The sequence below is a fragment of the Pristiophorus japonicus genome, chromosome 6 (genome assembly GCF_044704955.1).
Source record: "Pristiophorus japonicus isolate sPriJap1 chromosome 6, sPriJap1.hap1, whole genome shotgun sequence".
Classification (NCBI taxonomy): domain Eukaryota; kingdom Metazoa; phylum Chordata; class Chondrichthyes; family Pristiophoridae; genus Pristiophorus; species Pristiophorus japonicus.
In genome coordinates, this window is record NC_091982.1 from 68,692,894 (window position 1) to 68,707,986 (window position 15,093).

General features: G+C 53.1%; 1 protein-coding gene across 4 annotated transcripts in view; it reads left to right on the forward strand.

Moving 5' to 3' along the window:
* The first annotated feature begins 14,392 nt into the window (after window positions 1-14,392).
* The window catches only part of arhgef6 (Rac/Cdc42 guanine nucleotide exchange factor (GEF) 6), a 192,426-nt gene continuing 191,725 nt past the window's right edge, over window positions 14,393-15,093 (forward strand). For all 4 annotated transcript variants that reach the window (XM_070882903.1, XM_070882905.1, XM_070882904.1 and 1 more), the window contains exon 1: window positions 14,393-14,656. In XM_070882903.1, the coding sequence (XP_070739004.1) occupies window positions 14,414-14,656 (243 nt within the window). In that variant the 5' untranslated portion in view covers window positions 14,393-14,413. The remainder of the gene's footprint in view (window positions 14,657-15,093) is intronic.

A 15,093-nucleotide genomic window follows, 5' to 3' on the forward strand; every position in this document is an offset into this window, starting at 1 on the left:
CAGTGGATGTGGTGTATTTGGACTTTCAAAAGGCTTTTGACAAGGTCCCACACAAAAGATTGTTGTGCAAAATTAAAGCACATGGTATTGGGGGTAATGTACTGAAGTGGATAGAGAACTGGTTGGCAGACAGGAAGCAGAGAGTCGGGATAAACGGGTCCTTTTCAGAATGGCAGACAGTGATTAGTGGAGTGGCGCAGGGCTCAGTGCTGGGACCCCAGCTATTTACAATATACATTAATGATTTAGATGAAGGAATTGAGTTTAATATCTCCAAGTTTGCAGATGACACTAAACTGGGTGGCAGTGTGAGCTGTGAGGAGGACGCTAAGAGGCTGCAGGGTGACTTGGACAGGTTAGGTGAGTGAGCAAATGCATGGCAGATGCAGTATAATGTGGATAAATGTGAGGTTATCCACTTTGGGGGCAAAAACGCGAAGGCAGAATATTATCTGAATGGCGGCAGATTAGGAAAGTGGGAGGTACAACGAGACCTGGGTGTCATGGTGCATCAGTCATTGAAAGTTGGCATGCAGGTACAGCAGGCGGTGAAGAAGACAAATGGTATGCTGGCCTTCATAGCTAGCGGTTTTGAGTATAGGAGCAGGGAGGTCTAACTACAGTTGTACAGGGCCTTGATGAGGCCTCACCTGGAATATTGTGTTCAGTTTTGGTCTCCTAATCTGAGGAAGGACGTTCTTGCTCTTGAGAGGGTGCAGCGAAGATTCACCAGACTGATTCCCGGGATGGCTGGACTGACATATGAGGAGAGACTGGATTGACTGGGCCTTTATTCACTGGAGTTTAGAAAGATGAGAGGGGATCTCATAGAAACATATAAAATTCTGATGGGGCTGGACAGGTTAGATGCAGGAAGAATGTTCCCGATGTTGGGGAAGTCCAGAACCAGGGGACACAGTATAAGGGGTAAGCCATTTAGGACTGAGATGAGGAGAAACTTCTTCACTCAGAGAGTTGTTAACCTATGGAATTCCCTGCCGCAGAGAGTTGTTGATGGCAGTTCATTGGATATATTCAAAAGGGAGTTAGATATGGCCCTTATGGCTAAAGGGATCAAGGGGTATGGAGAGAAAGCAAGAAAGAGGTACTGAGGTGAATGATCAGCCATGATCTTATTGAATGGTGGTGCAGGCTCGAAGGGCCGAATGGCCTACTCCTGCACCTATTTTCTCTGTTTCTATCTGCGATTGACACGATGGGAGTAGCGAGGCCACGAGTGATGGCAAGGTCGAAGGGGTGATCATGAATATGGGTTGTGGAGTTTACATGGTGGGAGAGATTAAGAGGAGATAGGAGGCTAGTGAACTCAGAGGAGAGAGAGCATGATGAATTGAAATAGAGGTTGAATAAGGTGAAATGCTGAAAGGAGGAGAAGGTGCTGGAGGTGTAGGGGGAACAGACCAAGGTGTGGTTTGGTGATGAGAGCCACACCGCCACCATGGTTGTCTGAGCGGGGCAAGTGGAGGAAGGTATAGCCGGGCGGGGAGGCTTCATTTAAGGGTAAGTGTCATTGCCCCTCAACCAGGTTTCTGTCAGGGCCATGATGTAGATGCTATCATCCACAATAAGCTCATGGATGGCAAGGGCCTTGTTCGCCAGTGAACGAACACTTTGGAGGGAGATGCGGAGAGGGTCGGTGATGGCTGCCCCACTGCCTGCATCCACAGGGTCAGCGCTGGGGGCGGGGAGTTGGACAGGGAGAAGATTGGCAAGATTAGCCCCAATGGGCAAGCAGGTCGGCGAGAGAGCAGGATGGGACAGTCGGGGTAGCTGCTCGTGAGGAGGCAGCGATGAGTGCCTCGATGGGCCCATCGGAGGATGCCAAGAGAGGCACAGAGAGATGCTGCAGGCTGATCAAGGAAGGAGTCAAGCCTGGGAAAGCAGCAGGAGAGCAGGAAGGTCGAAGAGTAATGAAGGACTGGGGTAGGGATTTGGGAGGGCAGAGTATCCGAGAGAGGGGAGATGAAAAGAGCATGATGACAGGGGAGAGCGGTGAAGGAGAGAGAGAGAGAAAAAGAAAGAGGAAAGTGGAAAAGTATTGAATGGCTCGGGTTCAGAGCGGCAGCCACAGTGTGCACGGGAATGAACAGGGGAACGCTCAGGTTACATAGGCCTGTTTAAATGAAGTAGTTAATGGGATACAATAGTCGGGAGACCAGGGTCAGGGTCAGAGGGCCTATGGAAGGACAAATTCGACATGGTCAGGATGGGGCAGCACAGAGCATCGAGGAACTGCTGTCCGAAGCAGGCGAGGGAGGTCCAGAAGCTATTTGAAGTGCAGAGAGTTCGAGGTTGTTACACTTAGAAAACCATAATATGATTGGGAGGAGTCAACACGGACTTCTGAAAAGGAAATCATATTTGACAAACCTATTTGAGTTTTTGAGGGTATAAATAGCAGGGTAGATAAGGGGGCACTTGCGGATGTAGTATATTTGGATTTTCAGAAAGCATGCGATAAGATGCGGTGGGAGAGACTGCCCTCGACATCAAGGCAGCATTTGACCAAGTGTGGCACCAAGGAGCCCCAGTAAAACTGGTCAATGGGAATCAGGGGGAAAACTCTCCACTGGCTGGAGTCATACCCAGCACAAAGGAAGATGGCTGTGGTGGTTGGAGGTCAATCATCCCAGCCCCAGGACATCGCTGCAGGAGTTCCTCAGGGCAGTGTCCTCGGCCCAACCATCTTCAGTTGCTTCATCAATGACCTTCCCTCCATCATAAGGTCAGAAGTGGGGATGTTCGCTGATGACTGCACAGTGTTCAGTTCCATTCACAACTCCTCAGATAATGAAGCAGTCCATGCCCATATGTAGCAAGACCTAGACAACATTCAGGCTTGGGCTGATATGTGGCAAGTAACATTCGCGCCACACAAGTGCCAGGCAATGACTATCTCCAACAAGCGAGAGTTTAACCACCTCCCCTTGACATTTAACGGCATTACCATCGCCGAATCCCCTACCATCAACATCCTGGGGGCCACCATTGACCAGAAACTTAACTGGACCAGCCACATAAATACTGTGGCTACAAGAGCAGGTCAGAGGCTGGGTATTCTGCAGCGAGTGTCTCACCTCCTGACTCCCTAAAGCCTTTCCACCATCTACAAGGCACAAGTCAGGAGTGTGATGGAATACTCTCCACTTGCCTGGATGAGTGCAGCTCCAACAACACTCAAGAAGCTCGACACCATCCAGGACAAAGCAGCCGCTTGATCGGTACCCCATCCACCACCTTCAACATTCACTCCCTCCACCACCGGCGCACCGTGGCTGCAGTGTGTACCATCTACAAGATGCACTGCAGCAACTCACCAAGGCTTCTTCGGCAGCACTTCCCAAACCCGCAACCTCTACCACATAGAAGACCAAGGGCAGCAGACGCATGGGAACACCACCACCTCCACGTTCCCCTCCGAGTCACACACCATCCTGACTTGGAAATATATCGGCCGTTCCTTCATCGTCGCTGGGTCAGAATCCTGGAACTCCCTCCCTAACAGCACTGTGGGAGCACCTTCACCACACAGACTGCAGCGGTTCAAGAAGGCGGCTCACCACCACCTTCTCAAGGGCAATTAGGGATGGGCAATAAATGCCGGCCTTGTCAGCGACTCCCACATCCCAGGAACAAATAATGTGAAGAAATGTGAAGTTATCCACGTTGGTAGGAAGAATAGAAAAGCAGAGTGGGGGTGGAAATTTGATCGCGCCTCTGTTGCGGCGGTAACCCAGGCGGAGCGGTAATTTTAGCGCCTTGAAAAAGTTTGCGTCGCCCGCCGAGAAATTTGTTGGAATCGGATGAAGAGCTGAAGGTGGCGCTAAATCAATCGTGACACACCTGTCCTGGGGAGGGGGACATGAAATGCAGGCGCTAAATCTTTCCGAACCATTGCGCATGCTCCGATCTCCGATTCCCATCCCGGGAAAAGCCCAGTCTTAAAGATGCGGCACGGTAAGTATGCGCACATGCAGCTCCACCTCCTCACTGACCTGAGAGCGGGAAATGGAGGAGCAGGGCCCTTGAGGCCTTGTTGGAGGCTATTGAGAGGCGTAACAATGTCCTGCATTCTGGAGGGCGACGAAGGCCATCGGCACGGGTGTTCAGGAGGCTGTGGAGGGAGATGACCCAGCCCATCTCTCCCCACGAGGGTGACCCAGCCCGTCTCCCCCCGTGAGGGTGACCCAGTCCGTCTCCCCCTGTGAGGGTGACCCAGCCCGTCTCCCCCCGCAAAACAGTGACCCAGCCCGTCTCCCCCCACGACACGGTGACCCAGCCCTTCTCCCCAGCCTGTCTCCCCCCACGGGGGTGACCCAGCCCGTCTCCCCCGGGATACGGTGACCCAGCCCGTTTCCCCCGCGACACGGTGACCCAGCCCGTTTCCCCCGCAGCACGGTGACCCAGCCCGCCTCCCCCCGCGAGGGTGACCCAGCCCGTCTCCCCCCACGACACGGTGATCCAGCCCGCCTCCCCCCGCGAGGGTGACCCAGCCCGTTTCCCCCCATGACACGGTGACCCAGCCTGTCTCTCCCTGCGAGGGTGACCCAGCCCGTCTCCCCCCGCGACGCGGTGGCCAAGCCCATCTCCCCCCGCGACACGGTGACCCAGCCCATCTCACCCCGCAACACGGTGACCCAGCATGTCTCCCCCCGTGAGGGTGACCCAGCCCGTCTCCCCCCGTGACACGGTGGCCCAACCCGTCGCCCCCTGCGACACAGCGGCCAGGACAGCGAATCATTAACCATGCAATGCGTTGATGTGAGCCTCAATGCCTCACGCAATGTAAAGGCCCACTCCTTCTCTCTGTGCACCAGGCCAGGCTCCTCGTTGCTGGAGACACCCTAAACGTCCTCTGTCGCCTCCCCAGTCATGCCCAGCCCATACAAGCATCTTTCCCCCTCTAGCTCCGGACTCAGCCCGAGCACACCCACCAACACCTTCTAACTTTCCATACGCAGTCACAGGCCTTCAGCCTTAGACTTATTCACAGCTCTCTGTCCCCCATTCCCCCCTTTCTCACACCCCCTGTGAGGTGCCACGCAGGCTGAGATGCAGAGAGGCACACCTCGGGACATCAGTATCGAGCCACTTACTGCAGACACGTGTGGCACATGAGGAGCTACAGACCTACTGACAACTTCTTCTTTTGGGCATTGCAGGCCAAGCTCGCCCACAACAGGCGAGAACAGGATCAGGCGGCAGGAGGAGAGCCAGATCTCCAGGACCTCACCGCGATCGCGCAGCAAGCGTCCGCCCTCACGGGCCCACCAGTCGGGGCAGTGAGGGCCGGACAGGCAGAGCCCCCGCTCGGCAGTGACGGTCTGTGAATGGGATGTCCATTCTCTGTGAGAGCCCTGACCCGTGAGCCCACGTGCCTTACAATATATCGCTCGACAATAACAATGGCCCCACCTTCTAGCCTTCCTGCCCCCTCCCCAACTGCGGCCTACATGTGTAGCTTTGTGCTTACAGATGATGAGCCCATCAGCCGCCGTCTTTGTCACAGGAGGGGGAGGATGAGGAGGATGTGGAGACGAGTGTGGGCACAGAGCGTCACCTGTCCTCAGTGCCAGCGAGCGGGGAGCCCAGCTCGGTGGAGGAGCCCGTGTTCCAGAGGTTCCCAGATCCGGATGCTCCGTGCCCCAGTGGCTTGCAGCAATGCTCAGTGCGAGGGGAAGCTCAGGGGCCAGCTCTCCAGATGGTAAGTTGGCCCAGGAGTCCTGCTCAGAGACAAGCAGATGAGGACCTGGATTTGGAGGCTCTGTCCAGGGAGTCGATGCAGATGCACCGCGAGCTGTGAGTGTGGCGGAGGCCGCCTCCAGCATTGCCCGTGCCTCTCAGCAGCCCACTCTTGCCCGGCTAAACTGGGAAGCAGCCTCAACGAGCGACAGTGGGGTCCCAGAGATGGTTAACGTGGCAACAGCCGTGACATCACAGGCCGAAGCCATGCAAGGTCTTTGTGATGTCATGCAGACACTGGGTGCTGGCATGCACTCTCAGATTGCAGCGTTTCAGGCGCTCCCTGCATTTATCCAGTCTTGGAGTGATGCCATGCAAGCCGTGTCTGCCACTATCCTCTCTGTCATCCCCACAGTCGGACAGGGAACAGATGGTGCCGCAGCAGGCCAGCAATTTGTGGGGGCACATATTGCTCCTGGTGCTCTGACACCGCCCCGGAGGAGTGCCAGTGTGCCGCTGGAAATTGAAGGACAGCATTCCAGCTCTCACCACTGCCACTCCACCTCTGCACCCGCCACGGCCTGCATCCCAGCCACCCCACACTGCTGCCCTCCCATCCTGAGGGAGTGCAGTCCGCAGCTGGGCCTTCCATGACCACTGCTGGTCTGGGCCATCAGACACACAGCAGCCCTCAAGCAGCCTTGCTGCAGGCACTGAGACCACATTGAGGAGGAGCAATAGGCGAGGAAGAGGGGGGGAGGTGAGGCAGAGGGGTGGGAAATACCAGCGTAAGACACACTAAGCAAATGTCTCCCCATGGGACCTTGGTAAAAAATATTATCGTCTCATCTTTGTTTCCTCTGAAGGAGCGCGTGTTCCATGTTGTTTTATTTGTGGTGTGTGATTTTGGGGTTGTTTTAGCGATGTGTGAAAAATAAACTCTTACTTTGACCATCTCCCTCAGCCTCTGTTGTGTGACTGTGGACTTGTGACGGAGAGGTGACATTATTGTGCCTCAATACATGCTCATTATTAGCTGTATCCCTCAGCTCACTCCATTCAAGTGAAGCGCTCCATTATGAGCCATCGCTGAATAGCCCTGCCGCCGACAATATTAGTCGCTGCCTCCTCCGGGGTGCTGCTGGTCGTCGCCGTGTCGCTGGACACTGAGGGCATCTGCCGGCTCCTGGCCCTCCTCCCCCTCGTCCTCCTGAGGTGGGCCTGTGATCCCCACAGGCAAGGCCTGGGCCCTAAGATGGCCAAGTTATGCAACATGCAGCACACCGCAATGAATAGTGAGACCTGTTGAGGGAAGTACTGAAGGCTGCCTCCAGAGCGGTCCAGGCACGGAATCGCTGCTTCAGCGCCCCTATTATCTGCTCGATGATGTTGCGGGTGGTGGCATGGCTCTCAGTGTAGCGTTCCTCCGGCTCTGGGGTGGGGTTTCAGAGGGGGGTCATTAGCCAGGTGGCCAGGCCAGCCTCGGCCTTGTTGTGGTGACTGAAACATTCGTGGCACAGTGCTCTCCTGCAGGAGAAACGCATCATGTGCACTTCCAGAATAGTGGGCATTGACTGCGAGGATGCGCTATGTGTGGTCACACGCCAGCTGCACATTTAGGGAGTGGTATCCCTTTCTGTTTCTGAAAACCTCAGTATTCTGGAATGGTGCTGGCAAGGCCACATGCGTGCAGTCAATGGGTCCTTGCACCCATGGGAAGCCCGCTATCCTGGCAAACCCACATGCGTGCTCATCCTGTTTCTCCCTGGTCATCGGGAAGATAATGAAGTCCATTCGATGGGTCTAGAGAGCCTGTGTGATGTCGCAGATGCAGTGACGAGCTGCGAATTGTCAAATGCTGCATATATCCCTGACGCAGCCTGGAAGGAGCCGGATGTATAGAAGGTGAGTGCCACCGTGACCTTCACTGCAATGGGCAGCGCAGTCCTGGTGCCGATGTGAGGCGGGAGGTCTTACTGCAGGAGATGGCGTATCTCTGTAATGACCTCCTTTCGGAAGCACAGCCCTCTGACACACTGTTCCTAGGACAGGTCCAGGTATGAGCGTTGCTGCCAGTTAAGCCATGGAGGGGTAAGGCTTCCTGTCCCGATGTCTAGGGGCTCTCCTCCTTCGGCCGCCGACATGGCCAACAGCCCTTCTCTCTCCACAATGCCTCGCTAGAGCCTGCAGAATGCGATGCTGGCGAACTAGTAATGGCCCATTAAAGTTTTACAAGTCAGTTTCTCTCAAGCTCAACTGCTATGTGTGTCTGCCGTTGCAAACTCGGAGGCTCACGCACCGTGCTGTGTAAACGTTACACTGACTGTGACCTCCGAGGGAAGCGTTTCCTTATCCCTTTAAGTAGCCGCCAGTTAACGTCTCTAAGCCTGGACCCACTGTTTTCCCAGACGTTGCTTTAGCGGGCACTCAATGAGGCGGCTGCATCGAACATACTGACCAGGGCGCAAGCATGGGAGTTGCACCAGGAATACGTCAAGATCGGAGATCGGCAGCAGCCGGGTGCGACTGAACAGTGCGGGACTCCCTCAGTACTGCCCCTCCGACAGTGCAGCGCTCCCTCAGTACTGCCCCTCCGACAGTGCAGCGCTCCCTCAGCACTGCCCCTCCGACAGTACAGGACTCCCTCAGTACTGCCCCTCCGACAGTGCAGCGCTCCCTCAGTACTGCCCCTCTGACAGTGCGGCGCTCCCTCAGTACTGCCCCTCCGACAGTGCGGCGCTCCCTCAGTACTGCCCCTCTGACAGTACGGGACTCCCTCAGTACTGCCCCTCCGACAGTGCAGCACTCCCTCAGTACTGCCCCTCCGACAGTGCGGCGCTCCCTCAGTACTGCCCCTCCGACAGTACGGCGCTCCCTCAGTACTTCCCCTCCGACAGTGCGGCGCTCCCTCAGTACTGCCCCTCCAACAGTGCGGCGCTCCCTCGGTACTGCCCCTCCGACAGTGCGATGCTCCCTCAGTACTGCCCCTCCGAGAGTGCGGCGCTCCCTCAGCAGTGCCCCTCCGACAGTGCAGCGCTCCCTCAGTACTGTTCCTCCGGCAGTATACCGCTCCCTCAGTACTGCCCCTCCGACAGTGCGGTGCTCCCTCAGTCCTGCCCCTTTGACAGTGCGGCGCTCCCTCAGTACTGCCCCTCCGACAGTGCAACGCTACTTCAGTACTGCCCCTCCGACAGTGCGATGCTGCCCCTGGGGAGTGCAGCCAGAGCCAAGTCCATGGCACCACGGGTGGCTCAGCTGCACAGGGGGTGGGGGGGAAGAAGAATGGAAGAGCTATAGTGGTAGGGGATTCAATAGTTAGGGGAGCAGACAGGCGTTTCTGAGGCTGCAAACATAACTCCAGGATGGTATGTTGCCTCCCTGGTGCCAGGGTCAAGGATGTCACTGAGCGGAGGTGAGAGTGAACAGCCAGAGGTCGTGGTCCATATCGGGACCAATGATATAGGTAGAAAATGGGATGAGGTCCTGCAGGCAGAGTTTAGGGAGCTCGGAGAGAGATTAAAAAGCAGAACCTCAAAGGTAGTAATCTCCGGATTACTCCCGGTGCCACGAGCTAGTGAGTACAGAAATAGGAGGATAGAGCAGATGAATACGTGGCTGGAGAGATGGTGTCGGCGGGAGGGCTTTAGTTTCCTGAGGCATTGGGACCGCTTCTGGGGGAGGAGGGATGGGTTGCACCTCAACAGAGCCGGCCCAATATCCTCGTGGGGGGGGTTTGCTAGTGCTGCTGGGGAGGGGTTAAACTAGCTTGGCAGGGGGATGGGAACCTGAGAATAGATTCAGTCGGGAGGGGAGTAAAGCTGTAATTGGAAAGGAAAAATATGCAAAGTGAGTTTGAAGGACAGAGGAAATAAGCAGGAAAATAGGGTAAAAAAACAAATTTAAAAGCCCTTTGTCTGGATGCACGTAGCATTCGTAACAAAATAGATGAGTTGACGGCACAAATAGATACAAGTGGGTATGAGCTGGTAGTTATTACAGAGATGTGGTTGCAAGGTGACCAGGACTGGGAATTAAATATTCAGGGGTATTTTACAATTCGGAAGGACAGACAGAAAAGAAAAGGAGGTGGGGTAGCTCTGTTAATAAAGGATGAGATCAGTGTGTTAGTGAGAAATGATATTGGCTCAGAAGATCAAGATGTTGAATCAGTTTGGGTGGAGGTAAGGAATAATAAGGGGAAAAAGTTGCTGGTGGGCGTAGTCTATAGGCCCCCTAACAGTAGCTACACTGTTGGACGGAGCATAAACCAAGAAATAATGGAGGCTTGTAATAAAGGAACGGCAATAATCATGGGTGATTTTAACCTTCATATTGATTGGACAACACAAATTGGCCAGAGTAGCCTTGAGGAGGAGTTCATAGAGTGTATCATGGAAAGTTTCCTTGAACAGTATGTTGTGGAACCAACCATGGAGCAGGCTATCTTAGATCTGGTACTGTGTAATGAGACAGGATTAATAAATGATCTCCTAGTAAAGGATCCTCTAGGAATGGGTGACCATAATATGGTTGAATTTCAAATTTAGTTGGAGAGTGAGAAAGTTGGTTCTCAAACCAGTGGCCTAAGCTTAAATAAAGGAGGCTACAAAGTTATGAGGGCAGAATTGGCTAAAGTGGACTGGGAAAATAGATTAAAGTGTGGGACGGTTGATGAGCTGTGACAGACATTTAAGGAGATATTTCATAACTCTCAACAAAGATATATCCCAATGAGAAGGAAAGACTATAAGAGAAGGGATAACCATCCGTGGCTAACTAAGGAAGTAAGGGAGGGTATCAAATTGAAAACAAAGGCATACAATGTGGCTATGACTAGTGGGAGGCCAGAGGATTGGGAAACTTTTAAAAGTCAGTAAAGAATGACTAAAAAAATGATAACGAGAGGGAAGATAGATTATGAAAGTAAACTAGCACGTAATATAAAAACAGATAGTAAGATTTTGTACAGGTACATAAAAAGGAAAAGAGTGGCTAAAGTAAATGTTGGTCCCCTGGAGGATGAGACCGGGGAATTAATAATGGGGAACAGGGAAATGGCAGCGACGTTGAACAAATATTTTGTATCCGTCTTCACTGTAGAAGACACTAAAAACATCCCAATAGTGGATAATCAAGGGGCTATAGGGAGGGAGGAATCACACTCACTATCACTAATGAAGTAGTACTTGGTAAAATAATGGGACTAAAGGTGGACAAGTCCCCTGGACCTGATGGCTTACATCCTAGGATCTTAAAATACGTGACTGCTGAGATAGTGGATGCATTGGTTGTAATCTACCAAAGTTCCCTGGCTTCTGGGGCAGTCCCAGCAGATTGGAAATCCGCAATTACATAGAAATATAGAAAATAGGTGCAGGAGTCAGCCATTCGGCCCTTCGAGCCTGCACCACCATTCAATAAGATCATGGCTGATCATTCACCTCAGTACCCCATTCCTGCTTTCTCTCCATACCCCTTGATCCCTTTAGCCATAAGGGCCATATCTAACTGCCTTTTGAATATATCTAATGAACTGGCCTCAACAACTCTCTGCAGTAGGGAATTCCATAGGTTAACCACTCTCTGACTGAAGAAGTTTCTCCTCATCTCGGTCATAAATGGCTTACCCCTTATTCTTAGATTGTTACCCCTGGTTCTGGAACTCCCCAGCAACGGGAACATTCTTCCTGCATCTAACCTGTCCAATCCCGTCAGAATTTTATATGTTTCTTTGAGATCCCGTCTCATCCTTCTAAACTCCAGTGAATACAGGCCCAGTCGATCCAGTCTTTCTTCATATGTCAGTCCTGCCATCCCGGGAATCAGTCTGGTAAACCTTCGCTGTACTCCTTCAATAGCAAGAACATCCTTCCTTAGATTAGGAGACCAAAACTGAACACAATATTCCAGGTAAGGCCTCACCAAGGCCCTGTACAACTGGAGTAAGACCTCCCTGCTCCTGTACTCAAATCCTCTCGCTATGAAGGCCAACATGCCATTTGCCTTCTTCACCACCTGCTGTACCTGCATGCCAACCTTCAATGACTGATGTACCATGACATCCAGGTCTCGTTGCAATTGTAATGCCCTTATTTAAAAAAGAGGCAGACAGAAAGCAGGAAACTATAGACCAGTTAGCCCAACATCTGTCGTTGGGAAAATGCTGGAGTCCATTATTAAGGAAGCAATAGCGGGACATTTGGAAAAGCATGATTCAATCAAGCAGAGTCAGCATGGTTTTATGAAAGGGAAATCATGTTTGTCAAATTTGCTGGAGTTCTTTGAGGATGTAACGAGCAGGGTGGATAAGGGGGAACCAGTGGATGTGGTGTATTTGGATTTTGAGAAGGCATTCGATAATGTGCCACATAAAAGGTTACTGCACAAGATAAAAGTTCACGGGGTTGGGGGTAATATATTAGCATGGATAGAGGATTGGCTAACTAACAGAGAACAGAGAGCCGGGATAAGTGGGTCATTTTCCGGTTGGCAGACAGTGTGACTAATGGGGTGCCACAGAGATCGGTGCTGGGTCCTCAACTATTTGTAACCTATATTAATGACTTGGATGAAGGGACCGAGTGTAATTTTGCTGATGATACAAAGGTGGGTGGGAAAGCAAGTTGTGAGGACACAAATAATTGACAGACTAAGTAAATGGGCAAAAATTTGGCAGATGGAGTATAATGTGGGAAAATGCAAGGTTATCCACTTTGGCAGAAATAATATAATTATAATTTAAATAGAGAAAAATTGCAAAATGCTGCAGTACAGAGGAACCTGGGGGTCCTTGTGCATGAAACACAAAAAGTTAGTATGCAGGTACAGCAAGTAATCAGGAAGGCAAATGGAATGTTGGCCTTTATTGCAAGGGGGATAGAGTATAAAAGCAGAGAAGTCCTGCTACAACTATACAGAATATTGGTGAGACCACACCTGGAGTACTGCATGCAGTTTTGGTCTCCGTATTTAAGGAAGGATATACTTGCATTGGAGGCTGTTCAGAGAAGGTTGATTCCGGAGATGAGGGGATTGACTTATGAAGATAGATTGGGCCTATACACATTGGAGTTCAGAAGAATGAGACGTGATCTTATCGAAACATATAAGTTAATGAGGGGGCTCGACAAGGTGAATGCAGAGAGGCTAGTTCCACTCATAGGGGAAACTAAAACTCAGGGACATAGTCCAAGAATTAGGGGCCGCCCATTTAAAACTGAGATGAGTAAGAATTTCTTCTGAGGGTTGTAAATCTGTGGAATTCTCTGCCCCAGAGAGCTGGAGGCTGGGTCATTGAATATATTTAAGGTGCAGATAGACAGATTATTGAGCGATAAGGGAGTAAAGGGTTATGGGGAGTGGGCAGGGAAGTGGAGCTGAGTCCATGATCAGATCAGCCATGATCTTATTGAACGGTGGAGAAGGCTCGAGGGGCCGAATGGCCTACTCCTGCTCCTATTTCTGTTTCTTTTGTTCTTATGCTCCTCCGACAGTGCGGCGCTACCTCAGTACTGCCCCTCCAACAGTGCGGCACTCCCTCAGTGCTGCCCCTCCGACAGCGCGGCACTCCCTCAGTGCTGCCCCTCCGACAGTGCGATGCTCCCTCAGTACTGCCGCTCCGACAGTGCAGCGTTTCCTCAGAACTGCCCGTCCAACAGTGCGGCGCTCCCTCAATACTACCCTTCCGACACCCCCTTAGCACTGCCCCTCTAACACTCCCTTAGCACTGCTCCTCCAACAGTGCGGCGCTCCTTCAGCACTGCACTGGAGTCAGCCTAGATTTTTTTGTGCTCATGTCTCTGGAGTGGGACTTGAATCCATGACCTTCTGACTCAGAGATGAGCGTGCTACCCACTGAGCCACAGCTGACATGTAGAAAGCCCACCATTGGGGTACCCTGCCCAGACTTATAGAGTAAAAGCAATCTAAATGTCATTTGTATGTCAGTCACAATATTGGACTGAAATGTTGTGCAAAGCCCAGTCGCTGAGCAGCAGTGAGGGTGGATCGTCGCTTGGTGTCCCTGGCCCAGCAGAGTGAGGACACAGTGCCCGGGAGCAGGGGCAGGGGGCTCTCACTGCAACATACATACACAGACACAGAAACACACACACACACACACACACACACACAGTGGGGCACAGACACACATACAGACAGAGACACACACAGACGAACAGAGAGAGAGAGACACACACACACAAACACAGACAGACACACACACACACACACAGACAGAGACACACACATAGCCAGACAGACACACACACACACACACACAGAGCGGTGCACACACAGACAGAGACAGAGCGAGCAGACACACACACACAGAGTGGGGCACAGACACACACACAGAGACAGAGCGGTGCACACACAGACAGAGACAGGGACACACACACACACAAACAGACAGGGGCAGGGACAGGGACACAGAGACAGAGCGGGGAGAGCGGGACAGACACACACACAGACACAGACACACACACACACACACACAGACAGAGCGGTGCACACACAGATAGGGACACACACAGACAGACAGGGACACAGAGACAGAGCGGGGAGAGCGGGACAGACAGACACACACACACACACAGGGAGGGAGGGATTGCCGGGCCCCAGTGGGGCTGAGCTTGTGTCTGGAACCAATGTGAACCGAGCCTTGCTGCCGACAGCAGAGTGACGGAAAAGGAAGGAGTTAGTGCCGCGGATGTGGGCGAACCCCGCATCCAGCCCCGGCTCCTCTCTCCCTCTCCCTGTGTGTCTGGCCCCCCGGGACCCCCCAGCAATGACCCCCGCCGAGCAGAACGTCACCTGGCTCATCTCCCTGGGGGTGCTCGACTCCCCCAAAAAAACCCTGTCGGATCCGGAAGAGTTCCTGAAAGGCGCCCTGCGGGACGGGCTGGTCCTGTGCAAACTCATCGAGCGGTTGGTGCCCGGCTCCCTGGACAAGGTATGGGGGGGAAAGGAGGTACTGGGGGAAAGTGGGGGGTAGAGAGGGGTACGGGGCGATCCCTGGACAAGGTGGTGGGGGGGTGCAGAGAGAGAGGGGTACTCTGGGGGGTGGGAGAAGATTCCCGGGCAAGATATGGGGGGGGGGGCGAGAGGGGGATACTAGGGGAGAGCGGGGGTACTGGGGGGGAAGTGGGGTGCTGGACAATGTATGGGGTGGACTAGGGGGGATGGGGATGGGGAAGGGGTACGGGAGAGGGTACAGGGCAAAGCGGGAGAGGAGGGGGAAAGGGGGTATGAGGCAGAGGAGGGAAGGGGAGAGGGGGGCCTGAGTGGGGATCCCTGGACAAGGAATGCGGGGAGAGGAGGGGGCAGGACAAGGTACCGGGGAGGGGGGCTGGGAGACCCCGCCCCCCCTCTCTTCCCCCCCCGCCCCCC